The sequence below is a fragment of the Dipodomys spectabilis genome, unplaced genomic scaffold, assembly GCF_019054845.1.
Source record: "Dipodomys spectabilis isolate Male_0828 unplaced genomic scaffold, ASM1905484v1 ptg000773l, whole genome shotgun sequence".
NCBI classification, from domain to species: Eukaryota; Metazoa; Chordata; class Mammalia; order Rodentia; family Heteromyidae; genus Dipodomys; species Dipodomys spectabilis.
The window spans coordinates 399572-422521 of NW_024871450.1; the positions used below are offsets into that span (position 1 = coordinate 399572).

Below are 22950 nucleotides of genomic sequence, written 5' to 3' on the forward strand. Positions count from 1 at the left end.
CCCATCCAGAAATGTATGGGCAGTTGCATTCACTGCAGCAAAATTCAAGTAGAAACAGCCCTAAGACTCATCTTGAAGGAGTTGATATAACTGCCACATCTACAATGGAATACCGTGCAACCATGAAAAGGGGCGAGGTATACGTACACATGCTGGCAAAAAGACATTGCCACAATCAAGTGAAATACAAGTCTTGGAAAAAGAATGTGTAGTTTGATTATATTTCCATTACTATGAAAATCATTCTAATTAAAACTGGTAGTCAACATCAAATATTAATAGTGGCTTCCTCCAGGGGAGGAAAATGTATGTGTGTGCGTATGCATGAGGGATAATATTGGAGGTGGGGTTTTCACTATTAACTCCATTTACCACATCTATTTTAACTTAGTACTAATGAAAATGCAACATATATTGAACTACTACACAGCCTGTGGAAAGATATGAACAGATGCTCTGAACCTTCAAGCATGTTGTGGAGGAACTAGAGGTGGTTCTCTGGTTAGCAGGCCCGTCTCCTTTTTTGAGTTAAGAGAAAAAACTTCTGCTTCTTCCTTCAACCACTCTCCCACTCAACCATTTCCATGTACAAAAGATTATCTGATAGGCTTCAGAAGTTTCTGAAAATCAAGACTCTCACCCTGCAAAGTTAGGGACAGTTGTGGTTCAAAGCAGGGTGGAGGTCCAGAGATGACAACAGAGCTACTGTTCAACCTGGCATTGTGGTGACACGTCCACAGTGTGTAGACAGACATAGAAATGAGGTATTGTAATGTCATCCTAGAGAGCTTGAAGACCAACAGAAACCTGAGTTTGAAAAAACTAGGTCAGCAATCAGGCCAGGAGGTGCCAAGCCAATTGCTTGTTCCCACTGACCTGGGGTCGGTGGCCCTGGGGCTCCACTCATGCTGTTCAGAGGCATGTGGTCTCATCCTGAGGAAGTGATGGATATGGCAGAAACAGGTCCAAAGGATACCAAGGTACCATGAAAAGGGCCTGAAAGGGCCTCTTAGCTTTGCCCCATAATGGCTCCAAATACTACAAGCAGCCACACTGGGGCTTGCAGCTGTTCAGAACCAGTGGCAGAACAAATGCAGAGCAAATGGCCTTTGTGTAGACCAGGCTGGCACACCACCCAGCTGCCCAGGCCTCTGCTCTCCACAGGCAGTGTAAGGACCCTGGCCAGTGGCAGGGCCTGAGGGCCACCAGGTTGTGGCAATTGTTTTCACTTTTACTGGTACGGCTGACTCTAGAAGCAAAAACAAATGTAAGCATTCACTCTAGCCTTTTCCTCTGGTTCCTAGGAGCACTAGAAAGGTGCTCAGAAGCAGCCTTGGACCCCTGGCTACTCTGCTGCCTCTGGATAGAAGACTTGCCTCCAGGACAAGGTGCTTTTCAGACGGAGATGTTGGGGGTTGGGAGGCTAGGAGTGGGAGATGGAATTAAAACGTAAGCAACGAGATGGCAAGAAAGGGCTAAGGCATCTTCTCCAGCTCACTAAAATGCTGGGCCACTCTCCCCATTTAGATGTGGGAGTGGGGTAAGGGGACTTCCCCTGTCTTCTGTCTGGTCACAACTTAACACAAAGGGTTAGAGGCATGGCTCAAGTGGTAAAGTACCTGCCTAGAAAGCGTGAGGCCCTGAGTTCAGTGTCCAGTACTGCTTAAAAAAAAAAATCCACAAAAAACTAAACCCCAAAAGACAAAAACTTGGCACAAACGTGCTCTCTATGTCGTTCAGTCTGTGGCCACGTCTTGGTCAATGGCCCCTTTCATACTGAAAACTCTCCATACATTTCTTTTAAAACCTTTTATTCAATAATATATACTTTTAAAATAATATGTAACTGCCCATCATGCCATACATTACCCCCTGTGGAGTCTGTGGTCAGCTAGTCAAGGTGGTTTTCTGGGAAACCAGGCAGCCACTGGACAGTCAGGGGCGTGAGGAGCAACAGTAACCAACAACCATCTGCATACCCTTCACATTTCCCATGCTTTCTGGGTCGGGAGGAAGCCAACAGGAAGCCAGAGGCATGTGAACCTTTTACATTCGGAAGTGAGGTTTGATATACGGTGGTGGGCTGCCCTTCAGCTGGTCTAGTTCGTGCTCACCAAGCCTGCCACCGTTTTGTGTCTGCTCACGGAACGTGATCTCTCTACACACGTTAAGACGTTTGATTTGGTTCTTGTTCTGCTTATGGAAAAGTGGGAGGAGCCGCAACAGACCTGGGGAGAGATGGGAGGAGGGGAAAGACGCCATTAATCGATCTGACCCAAAGCGCAGGGTCTCTTGAAGAGAGCTGTGGACAGAATGCAAGCTTGGCTTGTCCATGCCACTAGCAGGACAGTGAGAACCTGCTGTGTGACCTCAGGCCTCACATATTACCCTCTTCCTGCACTTCCCACTGTGCAGCCTGACCCTCTGGGAGCAGAGCTCTGGACAGTGTCCCACTGGCTCTCCCACACAGTTCCTGGGGTCTGGACACTGGTGTGGAAGCCTGGAAGTCTTGTAATTCTGTACAAGCCAAGCTACAGGTCCATTGGTCCAACTCTAGACCCCTCCATCTGACCCAATTTATCACGGATGTCTTGTGGCTAAGAACAAGATGACTTGATTTTTACTTAGAAAAGGCCAGGTCTACTTAATTAAGAGCAAAAAAGTGAACTCAGTATTTTCAACCCCTCTTGAAATAGCTCACTTCTAGGTCCAGCACAGTGAGTGACGAGAGGCCAGTGGCAGAATTCTAGAAGTATCTTCCAGGTATCACAGTAGATACTTTGTAGCTATGCACCAGTAGCTCATGCCTATAATCCTAGCTACCCAGGAAGCTTGAGATCTGAGGATTGCGGTTTGAAACCAGCCAGGGCAGAGAAAGGTCTATGACTCTTATCTTCAATTATTCGCCAAAAAGCCAGAAGTAGAGCAGTAGCTCAAGTGGTAGAGTGCTAGTCTTGAGCGGAAAAGCTCAGTCAGGAACGGTGCCCAGGCCAAGTTCAAGCCCCTGGAGCGGTGCATGCACGTACGCTTTGTATGTGCAAAGGTGTCATACTGCTCTTTGGTGAAAACCTTCTTTGGGTAAAGAAGATACCTTCTTCTGGCTACTTGGTTTTTGAAAAAGGATGTATGTGTGTATTAAATTACTATTTCTGCCTTTAAGCACCCCATCTAGCTCCCAAAGGTCCTTGTCTAGAGAGATCAGTGAGAAAAAAAAACCCAAATGGAAGAAACATCCCACATCTGTCAAATACTAACACGTTCCTAAGTGTGCACTGCCAGGCACAGTGGTGGCGAGGGGTATCACAACTGAGACACAACCATGATTCCAACAATCCCACCATCAAACCTCTAGTCCCATTTCTGCCGAGTATTCACAGCAAGGTGATGATGACCCACCACCACAGTCTTGGCAGTTCGAAGTTGAGTCCTCCCTCCTCAGGAGAGCAATGGGAGCCTCCTGCTAAGGAGGGCAGGGTACCATCAACACTTTTATTTAGGAAAACCAGATTTCATACAACACTTGTGTCCCCTCTACGGGCAGCAGCACACGAGTCACATTCAGAAGTCGCACTGGCACACACAGAAGTGACAACTGGTATGGGGCGATCACTTAAAAAAGAATGGCCACGCAGACAGTGTGCTTAGCTGCAAACAGAAGGCTCCACGGTTCTTGAAGATTATCCAAGATTTCTATCCCAAACTCTTTAAAAAGTCACCATTTACAGCAAGAAGAGCCAGCAAGTGAAAAACTTGTTAATTTATTGATTCAAAGTTGGAAAAGTAAAAACAATCCCCAATACATGCAGTTCAGGGTTATCACATTTGTAGCACACTGTTGAGTCTTGACACAAAAGTACGTATCACCTGTATAAGGCCACAACATCGTGTCTCCAGCCTCCACAAAGCCTGCTCAGGTGTCTTCATTAAGACATCTCCACAGCTCAAAAGCCTGATGTCAGGACTAGTTCCCCTGCACCTCTCCACCACGCTGTCCCCATTCTTCAGTTCTCATTATGATTACTGACAAATAGGGGATTCTTCCATGCTCAGGACCACTGGAAGAATGGCGTTGAAAGGACTGTCTCATCAGTTCTCATTCACTCATTTACTTTCAGGAGGCTCTTTGCACTGCTTGAAGGGTGTTCAAGCAGTCACACAGGTTTTTACACAAATCATCTAATCTGAACTGGCATTATGGAAACTGCTAACTGGGCTCTCTTAGACCTATTTTGATATAAAAAAAGATTTCCAATTGTGTCCCAAAGTAAGTCTTCTTCCATCTGCATCCACACAGTGCCTGGGAGAACCCAAGCACCTTCCCTGAGTAGCACCCACCACGTCTCCTGGCACAGCTCTCCGGGGCTCATGCGTACTACCTTAAAGCACCACTGGACCCAGACCAAGAATGTGTCCTCCTGGAACTTAGTGTCACCTAATTTCATCCATTTTTCTTAGTACCTGCCCCTCCCCTAGTCAAGCTCCCTTGAGCTCTTCTGTCTCCTCAGGGCAGTTAGTCTGAGCACCTTCAAGGGAACATACATGCCCTACTCAGTCTGATGAGCCCTGAGGTATTAGGGGATATCCAGGAGCAGGCCTGGCTGAGGCTGCCCCTCAAGGGGCCTGGCTCTGTCACTTGTGGGAAAGAAGCCCCAGCAAAGCCTGTGCTGTATCAAGTGCTCAAGGGCTTCACCCACCCAGCCACATACCACAGGGATAGGTCAGGAACAGGGTCAACAGACAGGAATCTGGAGAGAGTTAACTGCCACCAAGCTCCCAGCATGCCCATGAATGTCCTTTAGCGCTTCATTAGCTCCTCTCAGGCAGGACAAACTTGGGAGGTCTACATTCCTCAACATAGGCTCTACCTGAGAGGTAACAGTGAACACTACCCTGTTCCCCACGTTTTTTGCTTTTCTTTAGGAAATAGGTCCTTGTCATAGGCACTTTTAACCTGTTACAAGGTAAAGTGATGCAAATGAAAATCACTGAGATGAGTTTAAGAAAGAATATGCTACTGAAAAGGATATTGAGTAAATTTACTACAGTTTAGTCAAAATGTAAGAGTAGACTCTCACTCCCACACACACTCACACCCTTTAGGAACTCTCCAAAATGTCAAGGGAGCTGGCTCCACCAGCACACAAGGCAGATTTGAGGAGAGATGAGAGAAGGTCTGGGCTAGATTCACTTCAGCTTGGGAAGTTACAGCCTGGCATGAAGTCCAGATCCAGAAGGGAGTGAGCATTCCAAACTCAGGTATGCTCCAAGTCTAAGGCATGAAGAGAGGTCAAAGTACAGGTGCTGTGAAAGTAAATTATATGTTAAGAAAAAAAAATAAAGAACACAGCTGAGTCAAAGCTGTGGCTACAATCCAAAGATAGCAGGTCAGAGTGTTTTCTCAGCACCTCCTAAAGCATGGCCAACGAGAGAGGGCGGAGCCACATCACCCAACTCTTCTGCTAGAGGGGTTTCAATGTCTCTGGGAGGTACAAAGGAAACAAGTAAGATTACCGCACTACCAAGAACACCAGTGGCTCCTCTTGCCTGGTCCAGTCAGACAACTTGAAAACGGGAGAGAAAGGCAGGGGAGAGGCATGATGACAAGGAGATGGGGTGGGGAGCAGGAAAGACACGGAGGCACAGCTCCCTGATAACCAACGGTCCAGGCTGCCTTAAGGGCACATTGGCAAGTATATAGTTCAGAATACTGAGTTCTGCTGCCTGACATACTGCATAGAAGTTTAGCTGAGCTACTGTCTTATTTTTTATTTTTAGCCAGAAGAAATGTATATATCAATAAACAACAATGTACAATGCAAGGGGACAGTACTGGATAAGACCCTTAACTAAGTATTTTCCTGGCTTTAAGATCTTATTATTTTTATTTTATTTATTGTTGATTATGGGGCTTGAAATCAGGCCTGGGTGCTGTCCCTGAGCTTTTTCACTCAAGGCTAGTGCTCCACCACTTTAAGCCACAGCTCTACTTCTGGTTTTCTGGTGGTTAAATGGAGATAAGAGTTTCATGGACTTTCCTGCCTGGGCTGATTTTGAACCATGATCCTCATATCTCAGCCTTCTAAGCAGCCAGGATTACAGGCATGAGCCACCGGCACACAGCAAGATCTTATTTTTTAATCTGGAAACTCAACTCTGCAGTATAAAGAGTTTCATTTGCATTTTTAAATTCCCATAGACCAAACGACATAAATAGAATCTACAGTTAGAGATAGGACCTACTATCAACTCAATTTTATTGGAATATGGAATGTAAACAGATGTTTCAAACAAACAATCTAACCTCATAAAAAAAAGGTATGGCATTTATTAAATAGTTAATAAAAGAAATTCTAAGTGTGACGTGGTAGCAGACACTCTAGTGTAGGCTTGTGAGATGCCCAGAGCTGAGGCATGGCGCTGCCACCAGGGGAGGAGACTGCCAGCAAACCATGTCAGTGACAAGCCCGCAAATGAAATTTTAACAAACAGACTCTATTGCTCTCTGCTAATGCAAAGGGTCAGGAGTGGACTTAAGCCTAGGTCTGCACATGCTCCAGGAGCTGCCCTTCCTTCCCGCGCCCCCGGCCTTGCCACATGCCAACATCTGCTTGTGAGCAACAAAGATTCACTGTTGCCATCACATTCACTGATCACATATCAGAGCTTAAACATGCGTATTACCCTGATTGCAGCCAGAAGCTATTTGTTTTGGGGGGGAAAAAAGAGGTGGAAAAACTTACTATTTTTTAGTAAGTCTTTCCTGAATATATCCTAATAGGATAAATTTTTGCTTCTTGACTTGCCTGAAAATGGACTTTCCAGTTTTAGCTATGGTTATGAAAAAAAAGGTTACTGTTTCAGAGAAGTGTGTTAAAACAGGTGCACATATGGTGATGCACTGGGAAATGGTGAGGCTTTCCTTACAAGGCTGTGAACAAAAAAAAAAAGGAAAAAGAAGAGCAACAAGATTCTATGGTTAGGCAAATCAACAAAGGTACAATGAGCTCATAGTTATGCACGTAGCTCGGAACTTCTTGAGAGACTGGAAGTGATGTCTCCTGACGTCAGCAGACTCGGTGAAAGGGTCTGTGGCTTGAATGAATACACAATAGGAAAACTGCAAGGATGAGGTACACTTCCTGAAGAGCTCATGTCATAAAAAATACATAAACATGAATTTGTAAAAGTTTAAAAAAAATACTGTCATTGTTTTAATATCTTTTTTGTAAATGAGGCTACCGTGTCAGTATAGACTACTGACCTTTTCTAAACTTGAGCCTGAATTCTCATGAAAGGAAACCAGACCACAATGGAATAGATAGGAAGTCAGATATTCAGAGCTTGTTGACCAAACAGGTAACTCAACATTGGTGTCCTGTTAAGCACAGGCTAAGCGCACAACAAGTCCGAGCGTCTCAGCTCCCATGCATTCCAGATCCTCAACTACGTGCATCCTCACTGCCCCCGCAGCTCCCTGTACTTGGAGTTTCTTTCGTTCTGACAGTTTTAGGTTTTACTCTTCTTTGCCTTTAGAAGGAATGATTAGAATTTCATTTCATCACACTGTAGTTTCCTTCAAGTTTGTGTTTGTTTGGTTGGTTTTATTGGCAAGCATCAATGCTGCATTACCCGTCGCTCTCCAGGCTTCATCGCGCTGCTGTAAGCCCACTGGATAGCACAGCGTTCTCTGAACCAGGCTGGGACTGTTCTTTCACCACTGGGTCTGCAAGAAAGCAGGAAGGAGCAGTCAGGGCTGCAGTGTAGCACACAATGGAATGAACCTGCCCCTTCTGCAGGGAAATAGACATACAGAAGACAGCAGAGGGAGAGAGAAACCACAAAATTCAAGCCAGGCATGGTGACTCATGCTGTAATCTCTCATTGAACCAGGAGGATCAGTAGTGTCAGGTTGGCCTAGGATACATAGTGAGAACTTGTTTCATAAAACCAAACAAAAAAACAAATAACAAAAAACCACCAAGAGAAACAATAGATATAAACAAGGCACTGAAAAAGGAATGCTATCTCCCCATATCCCCCTCCAGGGACTGAACCCAGGGCCTCCTCACCTATGTGGAGCAAAATATTCCACAGAATGATGTCCTCAGCCCTTAAAATTTTTTTTTGTGATAGGGCCTAGCTAATTGCCCAACTGACCTGGTCTTCATGATTCTCTGGCCTTACCCCGCAGACAAGTTGAGACTACAGGTATGCAGCACCATACCCAGCTAAAGAAACTATTCTTGCATATAACTCTATTTCCTCAGCATACAGGCTCCATTGTGGACAGGTACAGAAACCATAATTTCCTACAGTTCCAAATTCCCACTAACTTTATGTACTATTTTCCTTTAGTACCAACACATCGAATCCTTTTTTTCTGGTCAGTCGCAGGGCTTCAACTCTGGGCCTGGGCGCTGTCCCTCAGCTCTTCAGCTCAAGGATAGCACCCTACCATTTGGGCCACAGCACCACTTCCAGTTTTCTGGTGGTTTACTGGAGATAAGAGTCGCATAGACTTTTCCTCCTAGGCTGGCTTTGAACCATGATGCTCAGATCTTAGCCTCCTGAGTAGCTAGGATTACAGGTGTGAGCTACCAGTGCCCGGTGAATCCTTGATTGTTTAAAAGCATGAACAATGGTAAGCACTTCAAGAAAAGTGAACAAAAGAAGGGAGAGAAGTCTTATTAATCTCAAGCAACCCAAGTTTAGCTATGGTTGTGAACAGAAAGGTCTTGTGTTAGAAAGGCAGCACTGGGGACTGAACTCACTAGATAGGTAAGTGATCTTTTTGCTTTTTTTTAAGTTTGTTTCTCAGATAAGGTCTAACTTTGTCTAAGCTGGTTTCAAACTCTGATCCTCCTATCCCAACTCCCACTCCTGAATAACTTAATTTTTTAATTTATTTTTGGTGGTAGATTAAACTCAGGGCCTTAGTGTAGTATCACTTAAGCTATACCTCCAGCCATTTTGTGGATTTTGTGTTTTTGTTTTTTAAATAATTTAATTGTTATTATTGAGGTTGTGCTGGATATTTCTGATAGGATCTTATTTCCTGTCTTGGTGCTTGCTTGGACTGAGATCCACCTATTTTAGGCTTATAGTCATTGCAGGGATGACAGCTATAACTCTGTACCTAGCTCCCTTCATTGAGACTGAGATTCTACTGCCTGAGCTGGCCTTGAACTGTCAAATCACTAATGCTTCTCCAGCCACCTCCCTGAGTTCAGTTCCTAGTGCTGCTTATTTGAAACCTGGTTCACAACCAGAACTAAATTTGTTGCTTAAATTTGATAGGCTTTTTTTGTTCACTTTCTCTGAAATGCCTACATTGCTCATGTTTTACAGAAACTAAGGATTAAGTATGACTGGAGCAAGTCATCTTTCTCTTTTTTAGCCAGTCCTAGGGCTTGAACTCTGGGCCTAGGCTCTGTCCCTGAGCTTTTTTTCTTTACCACTTGAGTCACAGTGTTACTTCTAGTTTTATCTGAGTAGTTTATTGGAGATGAGTCTCATGGCCCTTCCTGCCTTGGCTGGGCTTTGAACTGTGAGCCTCAGATCTCAGCCTCCAGAGCAGCTAGGATTATAGGCATAAGCCACTGGTGTCTGGCTCTAAGTCATCTTTCAGAGCCAACAACAAAAGGAAAAGTGCACTTGAAAAGTTCACTGATGGCAATAACTGTGCCCACACAGCATCACAAGCATGCACACAGGCTGTGGTGGGGAGGGGGTGAAGGCAGTACAGTGGGATTTGGGGGTCACCTGTGTTCCTTTCCTCAGTTCCCTTGTGTCCACTTGCTACCTTCTTTAGAAACACATGATGCTTAACTTTCAGTCAACTATTTGTTTTTGAGAGTAAAAGTAATCTTAGACAAGGTTTCCATAAACATGTACACACTTGAAAGCAAACCTTAGATACTCTTGGTCTATCAGCTCAGGGTGACAAAAGTAGGCAAAGAGCTGGGCCTCAAAAATGCAGTGACCAGGGGCTGGGAAGGTGGCTCAGTGGTAGAGTGCTTGCCTTGCATGCCTGAGGCCCTGGGTTTGATTCCTCAGCACCCCATAAGAAAAAAGCTGGAATGGCGCTGTGGCTCAAGTGGTAGAGAGCTAGCCTTGAGCTGAAGAGCTGAGGGACAGCGCCCAGGCCCAGAGTTCAGGCCCCACGACCGGACCCAAAATAAATAAATAAATAAATAAAAATGTAGTGACCTTGTTGGGGACTAAATGACTGTTCAGGATCACTTCAGTGATCAAGAATGAATGAAATTTGAGGACACAGATATTCTAAGGAAGATCCAATCCACATCCTCAAGAGTTCTTTTGACTAGCTTCAAAGATAAAAGGTGAAGGATTTCTTTCTTTTTTTTTTTAATTTTAATAAACGGCATTCCTGAAAATAGGCTGTGCAGACTCACAGAAGTAGGGGTGCTCCATGGCCTCTTTGGCAGTCAGTCTCTGTTGATGGTCGTATCGCAGGAGTTTGTCCAGAAGATCTAGGGCCTCAGGGCTGACAAGGTGTCTGTTTTCACTATGGATAAAGTTTTCCCAGCGTTTTCGTGAATGTCTGAAAAGAAAGGTGAAACATTATTATTCTGAGCATACATTCAGTAAGAATTTTCCTGTATTCGGGTTAAAGCCAAAAACACCTTAAAATACTGCACTGATTTTATCAACTTGACAAATCTCATTTTAAAAAATTTGTTGGTCAGGGGCTGGGAAGGGGGCTCAGTGGTAGGGCGTTTGCCTTGAATGCATGAGGCCCTGGGTTCAATTCCTCAGCACCACGTAAGGAGAAAAGGCTGGAGTGGCACTGTGGCTCAAGTGGTAGAGCACTAGCCTTGAGCTGAAGATATGAGAGATAGCACTCAGGCCCAGAGTTCAGGCCCCATGACCAACTTCCCCCACCTTTCCCCCCCGCCCAAAATTGTTGGTCAGTTATAGGGCTTGAACTCAGGGCCTAGCCACTATCCCTGAGCTTTTCTGTTCAAGGCTAGTGTTCTACCACTAGAGTAGAACACTTGAGTCATAGCTCCACTTGTAGTTTTTCTGGTGGTTAATTGGAGATAAAAGTCTCATGGACTTTCCTGTCTGGGCTGGCTTCAAATTGCAAACCTCAGCTCTCAGCTTCCTTAGTAGCTAGGATTACAGGCATGAGCCACCAACACTTGGCTTATAAATCTCATTCTTAGTGGTACACACTTCAAGAGGTAGGCATTTCTACTTCTCCATCCTATTCCCCACCCATAGTCATGTTACTATGGGATAAAAAAGTGCTATGTGATTAGATGAAGCAGAATTAGTTACAACATTCAGAATTTGTATAACCTTTCTAGATTATTTTTCATGCTTCATGCTTTCTGATAATCCTCAGTAAGGTCTGGTGGTCACTGAATAATTTTATTACCAACAGATATATGTAGAAGGCCAACCTTAGAAACATGGTTTCAAAAAACAATGTTTTAAAACCGTCAACTAGCTGAGGGCATGGCTCAAGTGGTAGAATATCTGACTGGCAAGCACAAAGCTTTGAGTTCAAATCCTAGTATTGCCAATAAATTAGTCAACTAAGCTAGATACTGGTGAACTTGAGATCTCCAGCTTGCTAGGCTTGCCTGGTTGGTACTCTATCACTTAAGCCATGCCTCCATTTCAGCTTCCTGATGGGTTAGCTGGACACGGAATCTCGTGGACTTTTCTGTCATAACTAGATTCAAACTGCCATTCTTTTAAGTCTCAGCCTCCTGAATAGCTAGGATTACAAGTTGTGAATCACCAGCACCTAGATAAACATTTACTTTTTTTTTTTTTTTTTTTGTCAGCTGTAGGGCTTGAACTTTTTGTTCAAGGCTAGCACTCTAACATTTTGAGCCATGGCGTCACTTTTGGTTTTCTGGTGATTCATTGGGGTGAGAGTTTCACAGACTTTACTGCTTAGGCTGGCTTTGAACCCCAATTCTCCAATCTCAGCCTCCTGAGTAGCTAAGATTATAGGTGTGAGTCACCAGCATCTGGTAAACATTTACTGATTGATTGATTGACTGCGAGTCCTGGGACTTGAACTCAGCCTGGGCACTGTCCCTGAGCTTCTTTTGCTCAAGGCTAGCACTATATCCCTGGAGCCACAGTGCCACTTCTGTTTTTTTTCATGTTTATGTGGTTCTGAAGAATTGAACCCAGGGCTTAATGAGTGCTAGGCAAGCACTCTACCACTAAGCCACATTCCCAACCCCCAAATATTATTTTATACCTATTACTTTATAGAAACCCATTATGGAAAGTAAGAAAGTAATATTTTATCTTATTTTTTTTCTGTCAGTCGTGGGGCTTGAACTCTGGGCCTGGGTGCTGTCCCTCAGCTCTTCAGCTCAAGGCTAGTGCTTTACCACTTGAGCCACAGTGCCACTTCCAGTTTTCTGGTGGTTAACTGGAGATAAGAGTCTCACAGGGACTTTTCTGCCCTGGTTGGCTCTGAACTGCGATTCTCAGATCTCAGCCTCCTGAGTAGCTAGGATTATAGGCGTGAGCCACCAGCGCCCAGCTTAGAAATCAATATTTTTTAATCCAAAGAACCACCATATGGGGAGATCAAGTGATTTGAATGGTAACTCCTTTGTACTACTAAATATATTAAAAAAAAAAAAAAAAGAATTATAATTTTTCAAAGATTTGCCTTTAGAATAAGCACAGACTTTACCCAGAAAGCTTTTAGTCTGTAACATTTTAGGACTGTTTTTTTTTTTCCTTTCTGATTTTTTTCTATTCTTTTCTTATCAATTGATGGACAGGATCTTACATAGCCTAGCTTGGCATCAAGCTTGTGATTCTCCTGCCTCAGTCTCTTAAGTGCTGGGATTTACAGGTTTGTGCATATACTTCTGGCCTGTTTTCCATTTTAAAAAATAAACAGGTTATCTTATAGAGAAGTGAAATGATTATAAGACACAACTAATGTCCAAATAAGCTAAAGAAAATACATGAAAACCAAGACAACTACTTTAGTTTTCAGAAAGAGGAAAGAAAGTGATTTTGGCTAACCTTCCCACTTCTGAAATGGGGTAAGGCAAGCCCTCTCTCTCTTTTTTCTTACTTACTGTCCCAGGATATCATTGAAGTGTGGATCTAGGTCTATGTGATACTTCTTCAGATACCCATACAACTCGTCTGTTCCCAGAACCTTGGCAATGCGAACAAGCTGAAACACAAAACAAACTGCCCAAATTACTGAGCACAAAACTCCCTGTGAGTCTGTGAGGATGCTGGACCTGGAAATCAGAAGCTATCACATCACTAAGTCTCCAGGGACAAGGTAGAGTTCTGAGCCTAGGACGGGCAAAGAGACTCAAAGACATGAGTTAAGAATTTCCAAACTGCCTTTAAAGAGCAAACTTAGGACAATAATCCAGAATTAACAATTATGGGGATGTCACCAATTAAAGGCCAGGGTCTAGTTTTACTAGAAGTGCCTGACTTCTTTAGAAATTCACTTTGAAATTTGGCATAGACAATACTGTCTTTGCATATCTTTGATAACACCGTAAGAATTCTTTTTGAGCTAGGATCTTGCTATGTAACCCAAGCTGCCCTTGAACTTGAATCCTTCTGTCTCAGCCTAGTGAGTACGGATATTTTCTGGTGTTCATCACCATGTCTGGCTAAACTTCTTCAAAGTAAGCTTATGTGCAGACAGTGAATGAGATTAAGTGGCTTATGGAGAATAATTTCTATCTAAGGATGCTATTTTCTTAGCATCCATCTCCAAAATAAGTAAAAGCCAGATGGTATTTGCTTACCTGGTCATAGTTGTCCTGTCCATGGAAGAAGGGTTCCTTTCGAAAGATCATGCTTGCTAACATACAGCCTAAACTCCACATGTCCAGGCTATAATCATACATCTGAGGAAGATAAGGGTAATCAGTCAAGGTGTCAGGAACCTCTTTTACTGACCTGAGGTTCTGGTCTTCATTTGACTTCTACAGATATTTCAGAATTAAAAAAAAACAACAAAAAACTATTCTTTCTTCCTAGAACAAGCAGCTGAAAAAAACTCACAATTAAAATTTTGGGGTAGATAAATGACTGGGTTTTGAATGTATCCAAATAGACTAAACAACAAACCAGGAATAGCCCTAAGGAGGTATAAAAATAACTAGTAAGTTTACCTGATAATCCACAAGGAGCTCTGGTCCTTTGAAGTACCTTGAGGCTACACGAACATTGTACTCCTGAGCAGGATGATAGAACTCCGCCAAGCCCCAATCTATCAGCCGCAGCTAATATGACAAAGTAAGATATGTGAAAAGAGTGTTTCTTGATGTCTGTACCAAGACAAGGCCATGCAAGGTTGCTAATTTACAGATATTTGGCCACACAAAAAAATACAAGTAGGTGCACCGATTTTAAAAAATGATTTTTAGCAATTGCAAAAGAGGTCATTTCTGGAACAGAGTACCCAGAATACCTTTTAAAAAAACAAATGATTCTGGTTTGTCACTTCGTTTAGGTCAACAGAGCTCTACCTTCCTACTTGCATACTGCCTACACATTCATTCTTCTCTCATTCACAGGTCTCATTACAGGCTCCTAGCATAACTGCAGGCACTGGGATGTGCGCCCACTCCACTCCACGGCTGAAGCATTGCTCTGGCTTGTCATTAATCTAATACTATCTGCCCCATTTACTCACCAATTAAGACAACCAGAGTTGGATATCAAAATTAGGAGGGACTCATGTACGTTTAAGGCCAGGCAGATTGGTCTGAGGATCATTAATTAACAAGTGTGAAGCAGTATACTTTCTTTCTTAGGCCCTCTGGAAAGGTGAGACCAAAATAAAACAAGTGACTACAATTAGGTTCATCTATCTATTTTCTTGGTTAGAACCAACACTGCAGATTGGAGAAAGGTTTGCAGCTGCCTAGCTGTAATGGTACCTTTTTCTGTTGGTGATCTATCATGACATTGTGAGGTTTCACGTCCCTGTGCATGATTCCCTTGCTGTGGCAGTAATCCAGAGCCTATTAGGTAAGAAAGCACAGAAAAGTAAACAAACTCTCTACCACCCCTAGTATAAGCACATTTTTCTTTTTTTCCACTTTCTTTCTTCCTTTTTTCTTTTAAAGATGAGGTATTCCTATGCAGCTTGGCCTGGCCTAAAACTTTTGATCTTCCTGCCTTCATCTCCCCAGTACTGAGATTATAGATGTACACCACATCCCGCATAAGCACATTTATTATTTGTTTGCTACACCTTGGCTTGCATATACACACAGTCTTCCAGGGGCAGTTTACTGCCTATAAAGAAAGAGAAAACTGCTTTGGAAGATGCTCTGTGCTCTCTGTGCACATTCTGACTGGTGGCTGGTTAAAAAAAAAAAAGGGGGGGGGGCATCAGAGGGTTATGTTGAAGATTTCTTTAGAATGAAGTAATAATAAACCAGGTTCTGCCACCTCAGTGGAGGTATCTTTCATAGTGGTTCAAAGGACATTCCAGATTTATTGGGATATAAAGAACAACTTTCACACATATCCTTCAACCTGGCTAGTCTTTCATGTAAATGACCCATGTGGGTTTTACAGATTTAAGAAGCTTTATTTCCTATGCTAGTTTGCCCTTAAAAATTGTCATATTATTATTACTGAGTGAGAATTATTTCCTAAAAGACAATCAATACATAGGTAAATGGCAATAGGTTTTTGTAAGAGCTGTACAAATATTACTATCACCCCCACAAAATTTCCCTTGAGCTTATTTGTCGTCAATCCCTATTACAACCACTGACTGGCTCCCAGTTGCTATAGATCTGCCTTTTCTGGACAGTCATAAATGATCATATACAGGGATAGACCTTTGTTTGCCTTCTTTTAGCAGCATCCTTGGCCTCTACTCACTACATGCCCCTAAGCACTCTTCAATTACAATACCACCAAATGGTTCTAGATGGCCCCTGAAGGAGCAGACTTGACCTTGTTGGGAAACCCTGGACTAGACTTGGAAGGACACTGCATTGAAGTCTTCACACTGGAGGAAATACATAAGCCTAGCAATGAGCCTTAGGTCAGCACTCCAATAATGTGTTCCCTTAGTCTGTTTCAAATTGTGTTTGTTCTCTCTAGATATAAAAAAACACACAATATGGGATACTTTTTAATTCTAGAGCAAGAATGGGCCTACTAAACCATGGTGGCAGAGAAGATTACAATCTCCAGGAAGGATTACTGTGAGAAAAGCACATAAGGGAAATCTGTCCAGCAGAACTTACTATAATGTAATGTAGAATGGTAGCCAGTAGCTACAGGAGGCTAGTGAGCATGTGAATATGAGAATGTGACTAAGGAAGTGAAGTCTTCATTTTACTGAATTTAAGTAACTTCCTGTGGGCAGCAGCTACTGTACCATACTAGATAGGGGATGCCTATGTATAAATGGGTGAAGGTTTTAAAATCTAAAGTTATGTGTGCTTAAGTTTATTTATTTCACTCATGTTCTACTTGCATTTAATCATTTTTGCTTTACAACAGAGACAGCAAGATTCCAGAATCTTTTATGACAGGGCCTGGGGCCATGAAAGCCCTTATCACTGGACATGAATCCAATCAAGTTGTCACAGTCTCAGGGAGACACTGCCCATTGCGTGGAACCTTCAGGAGCCTCAGATTTGTTTGTATTTTCAATGAAGTTAAGTATTTTCTCTTCTTACTTCTTCCCCCAAAATAAAACTTAGTTCTTCTTGTTTTTGTTGTTGTTTTTAAGGATTGAACTCAGCACCTCCTATTTGCTAGGCAGGTACCTGCAGCCTTTTTTTGCATTGGATATATTCAAGGCAGGGTCTAGCTTTATGAAGAGGCCAGCCTGGGCTGCAATCCTACCTCCCTGTGTCACTGTGTTTCTAAGTGCCACTATGTCCAGCCACTGTGTTTCCCTGGTTTCCCTGGTTGGGATGACAGGCATATACTACTGCACCCAGCCAATGGTTAAGTTAGAATCTCTGGGCAAGTCTTAAACCACAAATCCCTGATCTCCACCTTCCAAGCGGCTAGAACTACAGGCTTGAGCCACCACACCTGGCTTAGCAATGTTGATTTTTGCCATTTTGCCTAGTCTTTGCCAAAGGAATAAAATAATACTTGGGATGAAAGCAAAGATGGAAAAATACTGTAAGGTAATTCATTGTTTTTTTGTAGAGCTCGCTAGCCAGACTCCCTGTGGTTACTAATTCCTTTGGGAATTACTCTTCAATCTAGTAGTTTCTCACCATTAAGCATGAAAGACATTTTTGAACTTTTATCTAACATTCTATGCTATATTGCAGAAAGATATTGCCCCTACAATCCACTGCTACCTTCAGAAAGCAGGATGGACATGAGGCACTGAGAAACACTTGCATAATCAGACTCTGAAGATGCAATGCTGGGATTCTTCACCCAATCTGAGGATGATATGCTATGTTGTGAGTCTGTACCTAGTCAGTAATAAAAAATATTGAATTTAGACCTCTAGGGCAAGGGCCAACCTGATGGTTCACAGGGCACCACAAATGCCCCTACACTAGGCTTGACTCTAGTCTGAGACGATGTGGAAAAAGGTAGGTGGGTGAAGCTGTATCTCCCTATTCTTACTGACAAGTAGACATGTCAGTAGCTATAACATGAAACCTCAAACCTACTACCTCATCAGATCTAGTGACAGGTGGCTTGTGCAACTGCTCCTAAGAGAAAACAATAATTTCACAGAGCTAGTTCTTCAAACCCTATTCATCAAACCCCAGTCCAGTCTTGATTCACCCTCTTTTTTTATTTTCCAATCAGTATTTCACAATTTTATTGAAATCTCACCTAGGCAGTTTTCTTCAATAATGACTTTAAACTCAGGGCTTCATGTTGGTCGTGGGGCTTGAACTCTGGGCCTGGGCGCTGTCCCTCAGCTCTTCAGCTCAAGGCGAGCGCTCTACCACTTGAGCTACAGCGCCACTCCCGGTTTTCTGGTGGTTTATTGGAGATAGGAGTCTCACGGTCTCTCCTGCCCGGGCTGGCTTTGAACCCCGATCCTCAGATCTCAGCCTCCTGAGTAGCTAGGATTACAGGCGTGAGCCACCAGCGCCCGGCAGCAAGAACTTCTTAATGAACAGCCCAATTTCTTATGAGTAGTACTTACTTTAAGTAGTTCATACATATAAAACCGGATATCAAAGTCTGTCAGGATCTGGTAGAGTTGCTGAAACAGATTTTATAAAATAAAGTTAGCCTAGTCTCCAGTGCACTTTGTTATCTAAGGGCTGGAATTTTCTGTCAACTTTATTAGCATTTCAGTTTCTACTGAAAATCTAAGACCTTCACTGCCTGATGTGGAATAAAGGTAAAGATGAGGAGTCCAAAATTTCAGGGGCTAGGAAGGTGGCTCAGTGGTAGAGCGCTTGCTTTGCATGCCTGAGGCCCTGGGTTCAATTCCTCAGCACCACATAAGCAAAAATGAAGAAAACGGAGGTGGCGCTGTGGCTCAAGTGGTAGAGCGCTAGCCTTGAGCTGAGGAGCTGAGGGACAGTGCCCAGGCCCAGAGTTCAGGCCTCAGGACCGGACCCCGACCCCCCCAAAAATTCAATTTTCTGGAAAGAGAATATAAAAAGAGACAAGAACTCCAAGAGATCTTGGAGTTTTGCTATTTACTGCACCCCAATTGATGATGGGTAGATATATATACACACGAATACCTCTATTCTTTTTTTTTTTTTTTTTTTTTTTTTTTTTTTTTTTTATTTTTTGTTTTTTCCCTTCCCCTCCACAAATTATACCAACATCATATGGGTTCCTAAGCATTCTACAGGTTTCCTAATCAATTTGATTCCGTGGTTGAAACTCCAGTTCAAGATTTGTTCTACTTCCTTCCAAGGCTGCTTGTTCTCTGTTGGGTAGGAGCAGCTTTGTCTCTGATCCTGCCTGGTTTGCGTTTGGACTCTGAAAACCATCATTTTGGGAGAATACCTCTATTCTTGACAGTCCAAAGACCTACCCATTGGGAATTTGAAAGAAATAGAAATTTCTTTTTTTTTTGGGGGGTCCGGTTGTGGGGCCTGAACTCTGGGCCTGGGCACTGTCCCTCAGCTCTTCAGCTCAAGGCTAGCGCTCTACCACTTGAGCCACAGCGCCACTTCTGGCTTTTTTCTTTTTTCTTATGTGGTGCTGAGGAATCGAGCCCAGGGCCTCTGGCATGCAAAAGCAAGCACTCTACTACTGAGCCACCTTCCCAGCCCAGAAATAGAAATTTCTAAGAGTCAGAGTATGAAGTTCATTTAAAGCATCCAAACCCTACACTACTGCCTTTGGTATTCAGACAATTCCAAGTAAATCTCTTTCCCCATCAATGTAGGCAGCACCTTCTTTTAAAAGAACTTTTATAAAGTTAGTCAAATCCCTTACTAAACTTCCCTTCCTCCTCTGTTGGAAGAAAAAACAGTGTGTCTGTTAAAGGAGGAAAAAAAAACCAGACGTTCATACTGGTTATCTTCAAAGAAACTAATAGCAAATGCTTCCATTGACCATGTGTAAAGTACTAGCCACTCTTCCTTCTTCCCTTCCAGCTCAAATAGAATACGCAGCTTCACTGACCTCAGACAGCTGCTAGATCGTGGCATTGTCATGACCCAGCCCAGGCCAGGGCACTGAGTGCCTTGAAGCTGCTTCAGTGCTAGTGGCTGCCCTGGTTTAGCTGAATTGCAATGAAACACAATGGTACAAATAAGCAGCTTCAGCTCCCTAACAACTCAAGCCTGGGTTCTCTGTTCTCCAAGCCCTGCCCTGAGAGGCAGGCCTCTTAGCCAGCACTTGGCTGCAACTGACAGCCAAAATGTGCGGGTGGAGGCTCCAGATACTATCTTGGGTTAAGGAGATCACTCAGAGGGTGTGCTCAACTGAATGCCAAGTCAATAAATAGCTTGTGAAAGAGAAAAGATCAAATTCTCTATCCCTCAGAGGGCTGGAATATTTTACTTCCAGAAAACTAATACAGGCTATTTTATTTGGTCTTTTATCTGTGAAAAGCTTATAGCATGTGCTATATATATGAGGCATCTGTGTAAATCGACCACAGGTATAAAAATAAGTGCCCTTGGCCTCAAACATAGCAACTCCAACCAGTAACACTTTTATTGAATATAAAGGACAATAGCTATATAAAAGTGCTTGAATTAATGTATTTCAAAGACCTGGATCACTGGCTGCCATTCACCTTTCCTTCCCCCCTCCCCCCTTTTTTTTTGGAGTTGAGGGGCTAAAGTGCATCTGTAACATTTAATCCCCGGGCCTAAAAGTCAGACCTCTCCAAGGCCCAGCTTGGTTTGCTCTAACTTTTGTTTCTGTAGGTTTGATCTCCATCGAAGTTCTCACGAGTCACCCCATCTGAGCACCCCAGCCTGCCTCTGTTCATTCACACCTCCCTATCCAGAGCCCCTTCCCTTCTTGGACCTCTTAGACCACTTGCTCACCACCAGGACTCAAAAACAGCAGCATCCCCAGAACAGCCCTCATGCAGCAACTGGTAGTGACTCTACTGTGAACATGAAACTGCTTTCCATACAGAGCCCCTTGCCGCTTGCCCTGCAGGTTGCGCTAGCCTCGCAGAGCAAAATCGCATGCGCTCTACGAACTCTAGCCCAGGTAGGGAGGCCTCTGCTGAATGAATGTGTGTTGTTTTTTTAAATAACATTTACCAGTCAGTGGAATGAAACAACCTGTCTTCCAAGAAACAAAAAGCCCACAAAACATAGAAATGGAAACTTCACAAGAACCATACTTTTCCTCCAGCTACATGGAGATTATTAACCAAACAACTGCAAAATATGAGCAGGAAGTTAGCTTTGCTCACATTTGCATAAACCAGTCCTTGTCAAAAATAAAACAAGGCTATGCTCCCCAGATGATTATAAAGGTGGTAAGGAAGAAACTGCTTGTAGTTTCTCTGTATTTCTCTAGAAACTGGCTTAACTACAGGATGATTCTAAAGGGCCCTGGGGTCAAGGTTTTTGTTTTTTAAATCTTGGTAATGGGGTTTGAATCCACGACCTCATACTCAGCTTGCTCAGCTGGCTGGTACTCTACCAGTTGAGACATACCTCTAGCCCAGCTTTTTTCTGCTACTAGAGGACATGGAAATCTCATAGACTTTTCTGCCTGGGCTGACTCTGAACGGTGATTCTCCAGCTCTCACCCTCCTAAGTAGCTAGAATTATGGGCATGAGGCACTAGCAGCCTCTTGGGATCTTTTACTAAAAAATGTCTGAGAATGGCAGATACTTCACCATCATCAGGCTCAGGGGATTCTGGGTCCAAAGCTGCCTCATACAATGGCCATGATAGGCCTAACTTATTCCTGCTATATGAACAACAGAACCTCAATAGATTCAAGATGTGTGGGTATGTACACCATAGCCCCAACAACTGCCATTCAAGAGGACTCTATGCTTGAGGTTATGTGCTCTGACACACACAGCTCAATCTGAATCCAGGAACTGCAGGCTGGGCTCTTCATAGAGAAGATAAAATGAAGAAGAGGTATAAAGTGAAAGAGGTATTTAAATGTCAGTTACCAGTTTAGATACTTCTAGAAGGTAACCAAAAAAAATCAAGGTCAACATTTTTAGAAAATTTCTTCTTTTTTTGAGACAGGGTCTTGGTATGTAGCCAAAGGTAGTCTTGAACTCATGATCCTCTGCCTCTGTCTCTTAAGTACCTGAATTATAGACATGCACCACTATGTCCACTAGAACAAATCTTTGAAAAAACAAGTTATAACAAATCACTCATATTCATTTGTATTTATAGACTGTTCCAAAGGCATAGAAAGCCAAGAAGCATGTCTCAACAGAAACTTATGTTTCCCCTTAAGAGATTTGAGTTTCTATTGCCATTAATTTGTTTTAAGTTATGTTTTCTATTCTAAGGTCTACCATGTTTTGTTTTCTGTAACTCTGATATACAGGTCCTTTTAAAAAAAACCTGCTTCTCTATTATAACTAGGGGAAAATTAGTAAAAATTGTAATTTAAAAATTGATCGAACCAGGTGCTGTAGCTCAGGCCTGTAACCCTAGCTACTCAGGAGGCTGAGATCTGAGGACTGCAGTTCAAAGCTAGCCAGGGCAGAAAAGTCCCTGTGAGACTCTTAACCCCAATTAACCACCCAAAAACTGCTAATAGAGCTGTGGCTCAAAGTGGCAGAGATCTAGCCTTGAGCAAAAGAGCTCAGAGACAATGCCCAGGCTCTGAGTTCAAGCTCCACAATTGCCAAATAAATAAGTAAATATTGATCATACACTAAACCACAAAGAAAACATCAACAAATTCCAAATAACTAACCATGTGTATCTGCGTGTGTGTGTGTATGTATGTATCTATCTAATGTCTTAAGTATCCCTTATTTGAAATATTTAGAATCAAGTGTTTTGGGTATCCAGTTTTAGAATATTTTCATATGCATAATGAAGTATACCTTGAATTGAACACAAAATTCACTTATGTTTCATATATACCATATACACAGTGCCTGAAAGTAAGTTGTACTACACATTCAATAGTTATGTGCCCAAAGCAAAATTTCAAAAGGTTGTTTCAAATTTCCACTGTGGTGTCACAGTGGACTATATATAGCATTTTAGATTTTGGATTAGTTCAATCTGTACAGATCATCTTTTTCTGGACACAGTGACAACAAATTTAGAAATCAACAATAAAAAGAAGAGATTTTTAAAGCCGGGCAGTGGTGGCTCACTCCTGTAATCCTAGCTACTCAGGGGGCTGAGATCAGAGGATCACAATTCAAAGCCAGTCCAGGCAAGAAAGTCCATGAGACTCTTGTCTCCAATAAACCAATAGAAAACTGGAGGTGGCACTGTGGCTCAAGTGGTAGAGCAGTAGCCTTGAGCTGAAGAGTTGAGGGACAGTGCCCAGGCCCAGAGTTCAAGCCC

At 43.0% G+C, this 22950-nt stretch overlaps 1 protein-coding gene across 1 annotated transcript in view; it reads right to left on the minus strand.

Annotated features, from left to right (window-relative positions):
- Positions 1-1790: 1790 nt before the first annotated feature.
- The window catches only part of Csnk2a2 (casein kinase 2 alpha 2), a 42857-nt gene continuing 21697 nt past the window's right edge, over positions 1791-22950 (minus strand). Inside the window, exons 5-12 of the mRNA XM_042672844.1 lie at positions 18152-18211; positions 14931-15014; positions 14160-14270; positions 13791-13892; positions 13092-13192; positions 10416-10564; positions 7630-7723; positions 1791-2228 (exon numbers count right to left, since the gene is read on the minus strand). Of these exons, the coding sequence (XP_042528778.1) occupies positions 7647-7723; positions 10416-10564; positions 13092-13192; positions 13791-13892; positions 14160-14270; positions 14931-15014; positions 18152-18211 (684 nt within the window). The 3' untranslated portion in view covers positions 1791-2228; positions 7630-7646. The remainder of the gene's footprint in view (positions 2229-7629; positions 7724-10415; positions 10565-13091; positions 13193-13790; positions 13893-14159; positions 14271-14930; positions 15015-18151; positions 18212-22950) is intronic.